We start from the raw sequence: 17,633 nt of genomic DNA, 5'->3' as shown, positions 1-17,633 counted from the left end.
AGACACACCAAACAAAATAAACACTCATCAGAAGTCGACATCAGTACATGGCAGCTTTCTGTTGAACACATGAGAGATGCATGAAAAAAATGGAGAGGTACCTGCAAATCCTTTGACTCCTGAGGATCCCTGGACATTGCTCCCAGCATCACCTTTGTCCCCTATAATACCTCTCCTTCCTGCAATAATGGATTAGATGAGTTAACACAATAATAAACAATCAACAGCTCCAGTTTCAACAAAACATCCACCAGATGAAGACTTACCCTGTTCTCCTGGATAACCAGGCCTGCCAGGCTTCCCTCTTGCACCCACGTTTCCCTGAGTGCCTCTACCACCTGGTGGGCCCCTGGATCCTGGTATACCAGGTTCTCCCGGAGGCCCCACAGGCTCCTCTATAGGAGCTGGATTATGACTTATCTTATTAATGTACATGTCAAGTTTTAACACCTCCTCTAAAAAAAAAAGCAAAGCCAAAAAAAAGATGGTTTTTTTATGTTAAAGTGATAAAGAAATTCATACTCAAATCTTCACTTTGTAGATTTTTACTCACTGTGGACTAGTTGCTCACAGGCCTGTGTGACCAGCTGATAGATCATTGCCATAGACTGAGGTTCTCCCTGTAAGACACCAGAAGAGTCACCAACTAAAACTCTGTAAATTGTAAACAGTGATCACAATTTAGTCATAATTTTTCTATAAACTCACAGAGGTGCATAATGCTGTGATTTGGTGCTGAACTGATAAACAGTGACTCAACTAAATTAGAAAATCTGGTACCCAAACAAAATGCAACTGAAATAAAACAGAATTTGAAGACATAACCCACCTTTTCACCTCGTTCCCCTTTATTCCCTGGCAGACCCTGTGAAGTCAATTACATACAAACTTAAAGCTAGTTAACTAGAGGTGAGGACAGATTGGACAGCTATTCCTGTATTTGTCTGTCTGGTCCTACCGTAGGTCCAACAGGTCCTGACGGACCCCTCTCTCCGAAAGGCCCTGGGTGTCCTGGCATTCCTTGGAAACCCTACACAAGCCAAATAGTTTAATAGTAAGAATGACAGACAGCTGACAGAGCAGGTGGATGTTTAAGTATTTTGTCACTGCTAACATGAGCAAACATAGAAAACTAATTTGAAAATAGACTTGCAGAATATTACGACCCAAGGAATGAATAGTTCCATAAACCTGTGTTTGATTTTCTGTCAGAGCAGTTCTTGTTAAGAGATTTTCTCCCTTCAAATTCAAACAAGACTGAGGTTGTTGTTTTTGGACCTGAAAACTCAGGACAAAATTGTCTGGCTATGTCATTAATCTGGGTGGCATTATTACAGAGAGGAACCTTGGAAACCTTGGAGCTATTTTTGACCAAGATTTGTCCTTTGGCTCGCATTTAAAACAGGTTTCTAGAACCGCCTTCTTCCACCTCTGTAATATTAGAGACATTCAGTCAAAGTGATGGAGAAAAACTAGCCCACGCTTTTGTTGCTTGCAGATTGAATTACTGCGATTCCTTGTTATTGGGCTGCCCCAAATATGCCCTTAAAAGCTTTCAGCTGATCCAAAATGCTGCAGCGAGGATTCTGATGAGAACAAACAGGGGAGATCATCTTTTTTAGTGTCTCTTCATTGGCTAATGAATCTTATAGTTAGGGGTGGTTAGTCATCCCTTAGTTGTGCTGCCATAGTTTAGACTGCTGATGGACGTCTGTTGATGCACTGAACACTTCCTTTTCATCTCTCTGCTCCTTAGAAACATGTAGAAACATATGACAGTACTGGCAAAATGAACGTATTTCTCCTCTCTCAGCAGGTCGTCCTGGCTGAAAGTTGTGGTGTCTGTTGGTCTCTCAACCCGGCCGAGACAGATGGCCGCCCTCCCTAAGCCAGGTTCTGCTGGAGATTTTTCCTTCCTGTTAAAAGGGAGGTTTTCCTTTCCACTGTCGCCCGCCTCCCTGTGCGTGCTCAGGATAGGATTAATTTGAAGTTTAATTTCGATGCAGTCTGCTGGTTTCCTTCACTAGGCTATTATTCATTATGAACTGGTTTGTATGAAACTGGTGATTGGATGACAACGGATTGGCTCGAATTGATTGTAGGTAAAATGCCCTGAGATGACGTTGTTGGAAATTGGTGCCATACAAATAAAGTTGACTTTAACTTCAGTCCAGTTTGTTTGTATTTTATTTATGTTGTATATAATGAGAAGATTTATCTTCATTCGTTCTCCGGTTCTAGTGTCTGATTATCAGGGTTTCCATCCAAATGTATCACAGATGTTATTTATTTTGCTGAGATTTTCCATCAACTTCAGTAGTAATAACACCAACAGGCAGCAGATGGCGCCAATTCTCTAGCCAGAAGATGTAGAAAAAAAGCTGGTGATCAAGAACTCAGTGGACGATAGAAATAAATATTTTTGAACTACTAATGTTGTAGATATGTGCTTTTAGTTCAGTTCAGACAACTACACAAAGTTACAATTGCTTCTCAATGTCAGGAACAGATATGCAGCAAAGGGAGGCCAAGAGATGTGGAACTGGCAAAATAGACACAAAATACAATAAAAACAAATGGATAAATATAAATAAAAATATAAATATCTATCAGTATATTCAAACCCAGTTGACCACATAAGTGAGCTTAGTAACAAGAACCACCAACATGATAAGTATCAACATGAGTTACAGAAGGGTTGGTGTTTAGCAGCCTAATGGGAGAAGGTATGAAGGGCATGACGTAGCGGTGACCTGAGGGGTATTGCACGAAACCAGAATAAAGAAATCCAGGATGATTAAGCAAGCCCAGCTTGACCTAGCTTGCGCGGCCTATCCTGGCTTAATTGGTTGCACGTTTGCTGAGCCAGGATGAGAAGGTGCGGCGAGGTTAAGCCAGGTGAAGATAGTTGGGATAAGTGCGTGTGCACGGCATACTGAAGCAGACCTCGCGATCGCTCACAGAATCACCGATGGGGAAATGGATAAAAGTCGCGCGTCCTACGTCACGGCCGCTGAACAACAGCTCCTGACGGAGTTCTCTGACGAAGTTAAGGATATTATAAGGAAAAAAGGCAATACCAATGCCATAAGTAAAGAACGCGAGAGAGCCTGGCAGACAATAGCCGACCGGCTCAATGCGTAAGTGGTCAAAAACTGTACAATTAATAAACAGTGCTCCCCTGGAACTGTCATAATTAGGCTACAATTAAAGGATTACTTTTCAAATCCACTAACTGTTGTATACTTTAAGAGTGACAAGCAGGTGCATGTTACTCAGGAAATGTAGAGTATGATTAGGTGCAAACAATTATCCACAATGTGTCATTTAATCTATTTTCCTCATGTAACGTTTTTATCTATTTTATCTTTCTGTCCTTCATAAAGGACAAACCTGTCTGGCCATAAAAGGACCTGGCAGCAAGTAAAAATTAAATATAAGAACATTTTGCAGGCTGGTAAGTGACTCCAAAGTAGATAACCGTGAACAAATGAGATGAATAGATGAGGTGTCTGCTGACATGTTCAATGTCTGTATGATTGTAGCAGTTAAAAAAAAGGCCTATAGAACTGGCACAGGGGGCGTCCACCAAGCCAGGATGTGACTCCAGCAGAGGAACTGGCCTCCATTTAAATAAAGGGAGGCCAGTGATGGAGGGGATCCAGGGAGGGACAATAACTGACTCTGTCCCAGCCACAGAAACTGTCCGCTTCATACAAGGTACATCACGTACTGCAATTCTACTGCACATGGAACACAATCAAATATAATATAGTGTCTGACTTTGGATAACCTTGCAGTGTCTGGGAACACAATTACACTTTTGGAGCCACCAGAAGATGATCCGGTTAGTACAGTGTCTCGAAATCACAGGCTTGGTATGTTCTGTGAAATCTTAATCCGAGTCCTCTCGCTGCATGTATACGGCAGGGGGAAGGCACATCTGCAGCTGCAGAATGCACATCTGCAGATGAGGAGACTGTGTCAGTGGAGTCCAGAAGGCTTGAGGCATGTCAGTTTTATGGGATTGGCCTGCTTATTTATTCCATGAAGGATATGAAGTCAGTGATGTGGTGCTAAGAGAAAATGTGTAGCAGGACCCGGATGCTGCACAGTCTCCTAAGCGGCCTGGTAACATTGTGAGTATTGGCTAAAGTACATCTACATTACGCACAAATCCTGCTGTGCTAACTGACATTTCCTTTACAGACCTCACAAACTGTCAGAACGCTTTATTCAGGGCACCTGGAGAGAGAGATAGAGCTGGCAGATGTTAAAAGCTGACTCAAAAAGAGCAAGCTCCAAGGAATGGAGCTGGATCTTGAGATTAAACACCGGACACTCAGAAAACTGGACCTGGAAATCCAGTAACCGAAAATCTGTATCTTTCAATGACATAGTCATCTCCAAAGGCCAGGGGATGTGAGCTGTCCCTGAAGACTCGTTCACGTCTGAATGCTCTTCTGAGGATGCGGGCTTCCTCGTCCAGCACATCCTCTGAAAAAGGGCAAGCCATTATGAAGAGGGAACAGGTGAAGGGGAGTTTGACCTGAATATTCTACATTGCCCTCGTCACGGATTTCTTTGAATACACCTTTGTAACCTCATCCGCTGTGTTTTGTAATCTCAATTAATGCAATAAAACACATATTTATAAAACCTCTGACAGCAATTTGACGAGCAGTCTTAATTAGCATAGCAATATAACACTTGACCTGATGAAATCATGCACTTATGACCAAGTTGATATTGTGTGATGAAATCGTGATCCTGTATTTAAATAAAATGACTAAAAAAAAAAAAAAAAAAAAAAAAAAATTCTATGCACTGCACTAGCACTACACGACAGCACCTGGGTCCAACTGGACTCAAAAGCGGTCTGACTAACACTTAATGATGACGTCCCATCTTGTTTGAATTCATGCTTGTGTTGTTCTTACTCTCAAATGTAAGTCGCTTTGGATAAAAGCGTCTGCTAAATGACTGTAGAATAGAATAGAATAATAATACTACAACTCGAATCCATATAAAAAGGCTGTTGCGATTACGAACAGATTTCGATTAAATGTACAGTGACTGTATATGTAATATTTTAATACTGGATGATTAAAATGACGCGCCATACTTAGGAAGACCATGGACATGCTGTAAAACACATTAATTCCTCACAGAATTGACGTTGGACATGCAGGTGACTCGCTAGGATTAATCTTAGCCTGAGCAGTTAGCCTGGTCTGGAGCAGGCTAGCTGCAGCGGATAAATCACCACAGTAACTTGGCCGGGTTTAGTTTGAGCTGCTTTCATGTAACTGACTTAGGGCTAAATTCAGCCAGGATAACCAACATATCCCGGCTTAATCCCCTATCTTGGTTTTGTGCAATACCCCTCTGAAACAAAACAAAACAAAACAAAACAAAACAAAACAAAACAAAACAAAACAAAACAAAACAAAACAAAACAAAACAAAACAAAACAATGAATCTCTCTGCTGAACTCCAAGGATTTTAGTAAAGACTTTGACGTTATTTAAACTGTTCTTATTCCTAACAGTCAGGTGATTGTTCCAGAATAAGTAAGAAAAGTTTAAAAGCCTTTTGATAAAAGCTGAATAGAAGAACTGCAGCATGCTGGTACAGACATTAAGAGTTCAGTTTGCTCAGTAAATGGACCCTCTGCTGTGCACATTTGACAGCTGTCACCATGTTTGAGTCCAGAACTGTGCGGAGATATTTATAGTTGTCTACAGTGTCCACCTCTTTGTTGTTTATCAGACTGGTTTCATGTATAGAAGTACTCTTTCTAATCAATAATGATTTATTTAGTCTTTGATACTTTTAAATCCAAGAAGAGTTAGATTTTAGAAATGTTCTCAAAAGCCTGTGTGATTTCATAAGACACGTGACCGTTGTGTGTCATGGTTTTGTTGTAAGAATGGGTTTTTAATGGCACTTATGTTTAATGGATATAATGTTTTCCATCTCACAAACTGTTAGAAATGTATTATTTTTTTTCTAATGTTCTATTTTTTTTTTATAAGTCATACAATGTCGATAGTTTTGTTTATCACAACTAAAGAAAATCAGGCTGTATAATTTAATATGCATTATTGTTTTATATATAAAATGATTTTTTTCCCAGTTTTAATGACAGTCATAAGAATTGTATACAAAACAAAGAGGATCAAGAAATTCATTTGGGGGGGGGGGGGTCATAATTTGAAGACATGGTAGATTTTAGTTGCAAAGATGAACTGCACAATACTTCAAGTCTAAAATGTCTAAGAATATCATTTTTAAACAACAATGGACGAGTAAGGAGAGGAACTTTGTTTTGCTCATTTTTGAGTTTTTCATATGGTTGTTGCTTTATTAAACTAAGTTATTACTTAAATATACACCAATTTGCCAAGCATTTTACATGTATTAAGTTATTTAAACATATTTTGGGTTTTATTTAGACTTTTATTAGTCAGAAATAAAGGAAGATATTGGTTTTCAGGGACCTACCACCAACTGGCTATAATGTTTTAGCCCTTCTCATCATCTTTAAATTACAACAGGCTGTGATGCATTTACAGCCAAGAAGTACCTTCAGAAGATTACACCTCACATTACACAAAACATTATGAGTAAGTGGGCTAAAATCAGAGGGTACACCATAGTACTTCAACATCTTGAATCCCACTCTGTAATTCTGACAAGAAAGCCATTTACTCTGAGCAGAAAGGAGGTGTTAAAAGAAAACTTTTGTCCTGTCTCCAGTAGACACAAGTCAGTATTTATATTTATTCTTTTTAGCAATTTATTTTATTTGTGATATTTTAAATAATAATTGAATGACTATGTATTGTAATTTTTATTTAATTCAAGGCTGCAGCGAATTAAAAAAACTTTACCACCAGAGTCAATCTTACCCTGGGTCCGGTGAGACCAGGGCCCCCGATGTTTCCCTCCACACCCCTGATGCCCTATGAAACAAATGAGGATGAGAAAATGAGAACTAATACAGAGTTTAGCAGGGTGAGGACTGTTATCATTGACTTGGGTCAAAGTGCTTACTTTGGGGCCCGGGACCCCCTCATCTCCTTTTGGACCTGGAGGTCCTGGTAAACCCTACCAAAAAAGAAAACAGGACAGTTGGACAGAAGACTGGTGAATGATCATATAGAAAAGCCTTTAAAACTCCACCACCACACTTCTTACTCACCTGGAGTCCAGGTCGTCCAGGATCTCCCTTTTCTCCCCTGGCTCCAGGTGGACCCTGATTGGAACCACAAAAAAAGTTGTTTTAGTTTAGGAACATTTTCAGTGGTTTCTGATAACGTGGCTGGATAAAAGCGTCACCCACCACTTTGCCCTGCACTGTTATCCCTCGGGGTCCAACACTGCCCAGGGGCCCGAGGCCTCCTTCAAACCCAGGCTTTCCTGGAGGACCAACTTCCCCCTGGGAAGATGAGCATAAGGATGTCAGTTAGGTGCTTAAAAACAAAATGAGCTCTCTGATTTACTCTGATAGATAAAAGAGAAATTTTTCTGTAACTAATAGAGAAAATGATTAGTTGTGCATACTAGTAAGTCAATATCTGTCTGTGTTATGTCTAGATACACAGCTTTCTACTTTATAGTAAAGATGTGTAAATAACCTCAATCTCAGACCAAAATCTAAAGCAATAAAGTTCACTGAAATATTCTGATGCAGTTACATGATTAGTTACAAACTATTGATTAAATGCTGCAAATTATGTCGCCGTGCTATAGTTTCATTTTGGTGATTAAAATGCAAACATTTAATTAATGTCTAATAAATGAAAAATTATAATTTTCCTTGAGTTATTTAACAATCCAACTTTCATTCAATCCAGAGCTTTATATTTGGTTCTGGTGTCAGTATCAGCATAGGTTTAACAACTGCGATGATATTTAAGTGTTGTTTTAGACTCATTTAGCTACCTGGGATATCATCAGTGAAACATTAACATTAACTGTTATGTGCTCACTATAGTTCAAAGAGAGTCACTGTATGATGCTGAAAACTTCCGGCCCTGCGTCTCTCACTAAGCTATTTATCTGTTTTATCGAGCCAATAAAGAATATAAGACGACTATTCACAGAAAAAATCAGCCGCTTCCAGAAGAGAATTAATCAACTAATGTATAAGCTCAGACACGTTTATGCGCACATTTTCTTCTTAAAAAAAAAGTTAACTTTAAGAGAGTTCTTTTAAAAAAAAGTTTATGAAATTAAACTTTACTGTTTCTGTTTTGTTTATTTCTTTAATGTGCAGCAGTTGGGGAAACCTTGCACTTAGCAGACCTCAGTCATACATGGACAAACATGGCTTTGGTTCAAGGTAAAAGATTTATCCTTTTTCAACAACAAGCGAAGAGCAATTCTAATAAACTGAATTAAATAGTTTACATCAGCCCTCCATTACTGCCTGAGTAATAATAAGTGAAACTTTGTGGACATGGATAATGTTCTGAATATATACTTTTATATATATATTTAGAGTTTTGTTTAGTGTTTTCAATAAATAAGAACAGGGGAATGCATGGGGGTGTGGTGGTTAGTGGTTAAGCCGAGAAGGTTACTGGCTCGAGCCTCGGCTGGGGACAGGTTCGAACAGTGGCCTTTTTGAGTTTGCTTTTTCTCCCTGCGTGGGTACTCCAGCTTCCTCCCACCTTGCAAAGACATGCATGTTAGGTTAATAGGTCACCCTAAATTCTAGGAGTGAGTGTGAGTGGTTATTTGTCTCTCTGTGATGACCCTGCGATGGACTGGCGACCTGTCCAGGGTGTACCCTGCCTCTCGCCTGTTAATTGCTGGGATAGGCTTCAGCTTCCCTGGGACCCTGAATATGAATAAGCGATATAGAAAATGGATGGTTGGATTAAATAATAACCAAACAGTGGCTGCATATCAGACTTAATCATGTTTTTCCACTGTCATGGTAGTTTGGGGATATGAGCAGATTCAATTGGTTACTTATGAGCCACTAAAGGTCAAAGCATCCTGCAGACCAGACCTGCTGTCCCTTTTCTTGCTGAATTACCATTAAAAAAGGGAAGAAAAAGATAACTACACAGCATGATAAAGTTTTAACTGTCTTTCTTAGCATTAATAATAGTAATTTTCATCTCACCTTCTGGCCTTGCTCTCCTTTCTCACCCTTTACACCTCTAGGACCTGGCTTCCCCTGAAAGAGAAGATACAAAACTGAATGTTAAAATCTATCAATCAGCTGAATGACAGAAAATATCACAATGGTATTCAAAGTCTAATTGTGGTGACACACAATTGGTCCTGAGGCACCAGGAGCTCCGGGAATGTCTGAGGAACAGGTACAGGTGTACGCAGGAGCCGGACAGCTCTCCTCATCTCTCTGAGGCAAACACACAAACATTAACAGGAAAAATGTTTGGTTTGTTCATGAACAAATAAGGCACACATGATAACAGCAATATGATTGTAATGGGAGAAATGCATGGAGTAATGTAACAGATGCATGTATTTTTTTTAATATACAGTTTTAAACAAGCACTAATGTAAAAACAACTTAGGTTGAACAAAGGTGGCTGTAAATAGTGACACACTAACCACACCAGGTAGGTCACAGCAGCCATCCTCTGACGCCCATGTGGTGTTACAGATGATCTCAAAGGACTGCAGCTGAAACTGGAAACAAAGAACAATGGGCCTCACTCATGAAGTTAATTCTACAGTACTACTTACAAACCTTTCACGAAGATTGTGGCATTCATTAAATCTTTGCTTTTTGGACTTGTTTTTAAGCAAAGAAAAATTCTACAAATGAGTACTCTTTATTTTGCTAATTTATAGAGCATTTTGTTCTTTCAAAGTAAATGGTGAGATTCCAGTTAGTGCCCTTACATCATAATTTTTTTCTCAGGTCATTAATTCAAAAACAAGTTGCAGTCAAGACAATATTTCATTCTTTTGCTGGTCTTGCTAACATCATTGGTGCAATAGACCCAACAGACGACTGTCAACTTTAAGAAAATTAACAAAGACTCCACAAATTCATTATCAGAACATCTTAAGGACATCAAAACTATAGTGTCTTCGTTTGTTTTTGAGTTTCAATAAAAATAAAACAGAAGTTATTTTATTTGGACCAAGTGGTACCAATGCTGCCCCCTCTTCCAACTTTCATTTCCTGAAACTTACATTAAAACTGAGGTTACAAACATTGGGGTTTGCATGGACTGTGATTTTAGACTTGACAGTCATACCAGCTTTGTGGTACAGAAGAGCTTTTTTCATTTAGGACAAATATCTAAGACAAAACCCATTCTGGCCCAGAAGGATTTGGAGAAATTAATTAATGCCTTTGTCACAACTAGGGCTGCAACGAGTAGTCGACAATAAAAATAGTCGACAATGAATTTACCCGTCGACTATTGTCTGAAAAAAAAAAGAGTTGCACATGCGCAATAAAGTCCACCAGGGGAAAAATATGGCAGCAGACCAGGGAGCAAAACGGCGACAGGGGACGTCAAAAGTCTGGGATAACTTCAAAATAAATTAAATACATATGAGACTATTGCACTTTCTTGCTGTGATGCATGTTCACCTTATTTTGCCTCTCTGTACTTTATTCTATAACAAGAGCTGCTGTAACAAGTGAATTTCTCCACTGTGAGATAATAAAGTCTAATCTAATCTCTAAAGCGGACCTTGCATATGCCTGCAATGCTCGAACATTTAAAGAGGAGGAACGTCGGACTTAAAGAACAACTTCATGAAAGATTTCAAAGCTGAAAGTGAAATAAGTGCCATTTATAATAATTATGAGAAACATAATCCGATCGGTCGACTAGTCGTTTTAATAGCCGGTGACTAACCGACCATCAGAAAAGTCATTAGTTGAAGCCCTAGTCACAACCCGCCTGGACTATTGTAACACTCTCTTTCTGGAGTTCTCTTTGCTGATCCAGAATTCCCCTGTTTTGTCTTACCTACACTGGCTTTCTGTGTGGTATATGACTGATCTATAACGCAATCTTTCTATTAGCTTATTGATGTCAAAATGGCCTGGCTCCACCTCCTTGGCCCCTAAGGACGACTAAGCAGCTCACCTTTGTTGTAACACTTTTGCAGTGGTGGCACAGAGACAAGTTGCCTCTAAATGTTAGGCAGACCTCTTTGTTACCGCATTTTAAATCTTTTAAAACTCTTAAAAACTCACTTGTTTACACTGGCTTTTTCTAATACTGTATATGACTGTATTATTCTGTGCAACGGTTATGTTGTGTGTCGATCAATATCAATATCAATGTTAATATCACTATGATCAACTCAACTCAACTTTATTTATAAAGCCCTTAAAAACAACCACCGTTGAAACAAAGTGCGGTACATAAATGGACAAAGCAATTGTCGAGCAGCAGATCTGATGGATCCGCCCACCACTGCATTGTATATAGGCTGAGCATGTGACAGGGAAAACAACCACTAGCTTAGTTTTTGGTATGTTCAGAGTATGCTGTTTAATTGTAAATTGAGCCGGCATTAAAATAAAAAGAAAGAAATGAGTACCGGGGCTGATCCACTATTGGGTCCTCGGGTCTTCACCAGTTTTCCCAGCATCTCAAATCCATCATTTGGCAGGTTGCCTAGAGGGCGGGCCGGCCTCTCCCCCACGTGCTGGCAGTCCACAGACAGGGACACACTTACCTGGCTAACAGACAGGTGAACCTGCCAATTACAAGAGATGGGACAGACATTAATACAATATTTGACAAATATAACCATATTAGATTGATCAGAGGGCTGTACTACAAAGCTTGATTAAAACTTAGTTTTGGAATCTGTAAGATGTGAGCTTCAGTAGAGGTTGTTAGATGAGATTCTGGACTTTCTGTGATTACCACATGTTTATAGTTGCATTTACAGAGCTGAAGTTAGACCTGTAAAATCGGATGTTAACCCCTTAACTCCCGGTAGTGGAGGCTGCAGGTGCAGAGGAGAAGCTAAACAGTCAAGGATGCAAAATTAGAGAATTTATAGGCCAGAAATCTGGATAATGAAACACTGAAGGTGCATGGATGGACGTTATTGTGCATATTGTGAATATTTCTCTCTCCTCACCATCTAGAAGCTGTGAGATTCTAATCCTGCCTTCTGTCTGTTCACCTGATGCTGATATTCATCACATTCCTTCTGTGTTTAGAAGGAAGCAGCTTCACAGCTTAAATTCATCCCGCTGGCTTTTTACCTTTTAGTTAGTAAATCCTGAACCTTTCATCCTTCTTTGCCATAAATACTTCATTTGATATATTTTTAAAAATATTTTAAGTATTGCTGTTTAAAGAGAAAACTGCTGCTAAATCTGTTAATGTGTTTAGTGCAGGGGTCTGCAGCCTTTCCAATCCAAAGAGCCATTTTTCCCTCAGCGAGCTAAATAAAACTCCTTTAGACGCAAACGTTATTAAAAAAAAGCACAACTTATCATTTTTGATAAATATCTACCAAAGGATTTTTGAAGAAACCACATTTTTATTTCTATTTTTAGGTTTTAAAATAAAGAAAAACATAAAAATTTTGCAAAAAGGGGATGAATAGACTGTTTTCTATGGGATGTAGATATTTGTAGAAATTTATGTGGAAAAAAAGCCCATAGTTTTCAACCTAATAACAAAATTTTCAATAATGCATTAAAATTGAGAAAATAAATGTATATATATATATATATATATATATATATAAAATAATAATTGTCCCCTCATCCATCCAAGCTTGGGTCCTCTACCAGAGGCCTGGGAGCTTGAGGGTTCTGTGCAGTATCTTGGCTGTTCCTAGAACTGTACTCTTCTGGACCGAGATGCCTGGGTTTGTCCTGGGATCTGCTGTAGCCACTCTTCCAGTTTGGAGGTTACTGCCCCGAATGCTCTGATGACCACGGGCACCACCGTTGCCTTCACTTTCCAGGCCTTCTCAAGTTCTTCTTTCAGGCCATGGTATTTCTCCAGTTTCTCATGTTCCTTTTTTCTGATGTTGCAATCGCTTGGTATTGCGATGTCAACCACAACGGATTTCCTCTGCTGTCCATCACCACAATGTCCGGCTGGTTTGTCATTACCATTTTGTCGGTCTGGATCTGGAAGTTCCACAGGATCTTAGCTCGGTTATTCTCTACCACCTTCGGAGGTGTTTCCTACCTTGACCTCGGGGCTTCCAGTCTGTACTCCGCACAAATGTTCCTGTACACTATACCAGCCACTTGGTTATGACGCTCCTTGTAAGCTTTCCCTGCCAGCATCTTATACCCTGCAGTTATGTGCTGGATTGTCTCAGGGGCCTCTTTGCACAGTCTGCACCTGGAGTCTTGTCTTGTATGGTAGACCTGGGCCTCTATTGCTCTGGTGCTCAAAGCCTGCTCCTGTGAAGCTATGATCAGTGCCTCTGTGTTGTCTTTCAGTCCAGCCCTTTCTAGCTATTGGTAGGATTTTTCGATATCAGCCACTTCAGTTATCTGTCGGTGGTACATCCCATGGAGGGGCTTTTCTTCCCATGATGGTTTCTCTATCACCACATGATCTGTTTTCCACTACCTGAGACATTCACCGAGCACTTTGTCCGTTGAGGCCATCTTCCTGATGTATGCAAGGATGTTGGATGTTTCATTCTGGATAGTGGTTCTGACACTCACTAGTCCTCTGCCTCCTTCCTTGTGCTTAGTGTACAGTCTCAGGGTGCTGCATTTAAGGTGTAACCCTCCATGCATGGTCAGGAGCTTTCGTGTTTTCACATCTGTGGTCTGAATCTCTTCCTTTGGCCAGCTTAATATTCCCGCAGGGTATCTGATGACCGGCAGGGCATAGCTGTTAATTGCCCGGACCTTGTTCTTGCCATTGAGCTGACTCCTTAGGACTTGCCTTACTCGTTGGAGGTATTTGTCTGTGGCAGCTTTTCTCGTGGCCTGTTTGAGGTTGCCATTTGTTTGTGGGATTCCAAGGTACTTGTAGCTGTCCTCAATGTCTGCTATTCTGCCGTCTGGGAGTGAGACCCCTTCTGTATGGACTACCTTCCCTCTCTTTGTCACCATCCGCCCACACTTCTCAAGTCTGAATGACATTCCGATGTCATTGCTGTAGATCCTGGTTGTGTGGCTCAGTGAGTCAATGTCTCGCTCGTTCTTGGAGTACAGCTTGATGTCATCCATGTAGAGGAGGTGACTGATGGTGGACCCATTCCTGAGTTGGTATCCATAGCCAGTCTTGGTGATTATTTGGCTAAGGGGGTTCAGACCTATGCAGAACAGCAGAGGGGACAGGGCATCTCCTTGGTATACATTTGATGGGACACTTGTGCAATTGGAATCAAGGGTGGTCTTCCACTGATGCACTGAGTTTGCAATGAAGGCTCTTAGAGTCCTGTTGATGTTATACATCTCCAAGCATTCCATGATCCATGTGTGTGGTACTGAGTCATAGGCTTTCTTGTAATCAGTCCAGGCAGTGCACAGATTGGTATTCCTGGTTCTGCAGTCCCGAGCGACTGTTCTATCTACCAGCAGCTGGTGTTTTGCTCCTCTGGTATTTTTGCCAATGCCCTTCTGTGCTGTGCTCATGTATTGATCCATGTGCCCACTTATCTTAGCCGCTATGATGCCTGACATGAGCTTCCATGTGGTGGGGAGACAGGTTATTGGCCGATAGTTGGATGGAACTGTTCCCTTCAGGGGGTCCTTCTGGATCAGGATTGTCCGACCTTTAGTTAGCCATTCAGGGTGGGTCCCATCCTTTAGCAGCTGGGTCATTTGTGCTGCCAGGCGCTGATGGAGTGCAGTTAGCTTCTTCAGCCAGTAGGTGTGAACAATGTCAGGCCCTGGTGCTGTCCAGTTCTTCATGTCTGAGACTCTTGGTTGAATGTCTGCCACTGTGATGATTACTGGTTCTTGTTCAGGGAGGTTGCTGTGGTCTGCTCTTAGATCCATCAGCCACTGTGCACCGCTGTTGTGCGATGCCTCCTTCTTCCATATGCTTTTCCGGTATTATTCAGTCTCCAGCCTTGGCGGATCTGCCTTTTTGTTATTACCCTGCCACTGAGAGTACACTCTAGCTGGTTGAGTTGAGAACAGCCGGTTTATTCACCTTGCTTCAATTTCTCTCATGTACCTCTTTAGGCGGGTAGCCAAGGCTTGAGGTCGTTGTTTGGCAGTTTCTAGTGCTTCAGGTATGGGCATCTGGCTGTACCTACTGGGTACCTGCTTTTTTATTGCACCTTTCTGGAGCTCTGATAGTTGGCTCACATCTCTTAGAGCTGCCTTGATTTTAGCCTCCAACTTCCTCTTCCATGGTGGATATGTATCTTTATGGTTGCTCTTTGGTTGATAGCCAAACACCTCAAGGATCACTGCTGCTGAGGTGTAGATCAGCTCATTGATTTCAGTGATGGTCATTGTAGGAATCGTTCTCAAAGCTGCATTCACATCTTCCAGGAGACTTTCTGATGGTGCTTCACTCAGCCGCTGTAATTGGCATCGGGGTGGCCTGATGTTAATTTTTGCCATGATCTTATCTCTTAGGTCAGTCTCTGCCTTGCGCAGCGTAATTGTGCTTATTGGGGCTTCGTACCCAATCTCTGGATGGGGAGTTGTTGTGAACTCCCCCCCTGACCTGGCAACCTGCCTGCCCAGATAGATAGATGGATAGACAGGAAAACTGACCTTCAATGCAGTGTCATTTTTTAAACTTTTTTCTCTCGCTATTACAGGTCATTTGATTTTCCAAAAGAGGATATTATTTTTCTGTAGAAAATGTTTTCACTTGAAATTACTCTGGGAAAAAATTCATATAGAGCCATAAGAAATAAATGCAACAGATTTTTAAAAAATGTATTTAATGATTAATGTTGTTTTATAGGCGATAACTAAAAGACTGTTAGTTCTAGGTTCAATATGTGCAATAAGGTCATCTTAATGAGTTTTTAGTAAACATTGAACTAGTCCGGCCCTCAACTTGTTCCAGTATTTTCATTTTGGCCCGCTGTGTATTTGACTTTGACACCCCTGGTTTAAGTAAAGCATTCATAAAATGGATGGATGGCTATAGCAACTGATAATGTAAAAATGCCCGATAATGTCATCATTTTGGCCATTGTAAATGAAATAAAACCAAAAACATAATAACTTGCCAATAAGCCTTGCATAAAAACACCAAGAACACGCATTTTAGGACAATTTTACTATAATGGAAAAGGTTTAAATCAAGCATTTATATAATGGACTGCTATCAAATATATGAAAACTGAGACATTAGACTGCAAGTATAATGGAAAACTCATCATATTACATCCTCCTCTTTTGTTGTTCAGGTTCATCGTATCAGCTGTCCTTAACATTTAAAATTTTACTGTTTCCGCCTTGTGCCCAGTAGCTCATTGATTTTTCATTTCTGCATCATTCAAAGTGCTGAAGTACTTTTGACTGGTTGTGTACACAAGCAGGATGACTGTTTGATCTTCCACTAATTAAACTGTCCTTAAAGACTAGCTCAGCGTATTTTATCTCACCTTGTGAAAACTGCCATAGAACAGCCTGTGGACCTGCTGTTGATCAAAGGTCAGCTCCTGCACCTCCCCTCTGTAATCCAGACTGAAGAACTGCAGATGTTTGTTAGAAGCTGTAGGAAAAAACACATACAGTAACGTCTCACCTTATGACTTATGATAAATAAATAAATAACATACACATGAAACATGAAAGACAGTAAATTTTCTTTTTAAAAAACAAAAACAAAAAACATAACATCTAACAATTCAGTACTCAAACCTTTGGCAACAAGTGATTTTCTGTGTTGCATGCAGTGTATCCAAATCACTTGCAGAGTCTCATCCTTAACAAACACGATTTGTCTCCTTAAGCAGCCACTTAACGCAATACATTTGGTACACATTGATAACTCAGTGCCATCTGTCCCCTTGAAGGTAAATCCAAACTTCAGTCAATTTTATGTATATTTTCGTCTTCTTTCATTTGAACTTACTCTTATCAGCTACAAAATCTGCATTTTCAGCAGTGGTTTCTGAGGGGGTTGATATCTCTCTTGTGCTCATGGAGTTTTTTGGTTGAATTACACAGCTATCTATTTTAGCTCAATGGCCTCAGTAGTTGGCTGTTTTGGGTAAGAGCTGCAGTGCTATAGCAGGGATATCTGGATCTAAATGCACTAAATTCCTGATCATGTTTTTTTCATAAGTTTGTCTTGTTTATGGATTTTACAAAGGCATCTACTTTTCAAATAATATTGGTGCATCCTTGTGTTTTGGATCAGTGTCAGTTAGTAACGAGCCAACATGTAACATGTAAGCGGTGGGCCCTCCTTTTTGTGTGCAGGAGCCTTGAACTGACAGGTTTAGGCTGGTTTTGTGCTGTGAATGAAGTGGTTCCCAGCTTGAAAAAGTCCCTGTGTCATTAAATGTGTTAAATGTATACAGTTCTGACTGAAAGCTGACATCTTCTGTCTCTATTCATTGATTACCTACAATATGTGGGATTAAGGTGTATTTGAAACTAGTAGTTTTTTTTCTTTCATGACTCAGGGAGTCATGGACCCCTTGTTGAAAACCACAGGTTCCAAAATTGTTCTGAGATTTTGAGACGTTGGAGA

The 17,633-nt window shown here is 40.3% G+C and overlaps 1 protein-coding gene across 2 annotated transcripts in view; it reads right to left on the bottom strand.

Annotated features, from left to right (window-relative positions):
• Positions 1-17,633, bottom strand: part of LOC121652166 (collagen alpha-1(XX) chain) — a 63,447-nt gene that overhangs the window by 1,210 nt on the left and 44,604 nt on the right. For both annotated transcript variants that reach the window (XM_042004791.1, XM_042004792.1), the window contains 14 exons: positions 16,537-16,646; positions 11,560-11,718; positions 9,598-9,675; positions 9,296-9,382; positions 9,143-9,196; positions 7,349-7,444; positions 7,208-7,261; positions 7,060-7,113; positions 6,915-6,968; positions 959-1,030; positions 830-865; positions 554-620; positions 267-455; positions 102-179 (listed from right to left, as the gene is read on the bottom strand). In XM_042004791.1, the coding sequence (XP_041860725.1) occupies positions 102-179; positions 267-455; positions 554-620; positions 830-865; positions 959-1,030; positions 6,915-6,968; positions 7,060-7,113; positions 7,208-7,261; positions 7,349-7,444; positions 9,143-9,196; positions 9,296-9,382; positions 9,598-9,675; positions 11,560-11,718; positions 16,537-16,646 (1,188 nt within the window). The remainder of the gene's footprint in view (positions 1-101; positions 180-266; positions 456-553; positions 621-829; positions 866-958; positions 1,031-6,914; positions 6,969-7,059; positions 7,114-7,207; positions 7,262-7,348; positions 7,445-9,142; positions 9,197-9,295; positions 9,383-9,597; positions 9,676-11,559; positions 11,719-16,536; positions 16,647-17,633) is intronic.

This window comes from Melanotaenia boesemani, chromosome 13, assembly GCF_017639745.1.
Source record: "Melanotaenia boesemani isolate fMelBoe1 chromosome 13, fMelBoe1.pri, whole genome shotgun sequence".
NCBI classification, from domain to species: domain Eukaryota; kingdom Metazoa; phylum Chordata; class Actinopteri; order Atheriniformes; family Melanotaeniidae; genus Melanotaenia; species Melanotaenia boesemani.
The sequence above is the reverse complement of the archived record's forward strand: the minus strand, read 5'-3'. Positions and strand labels throughout refer to the sequence as shown.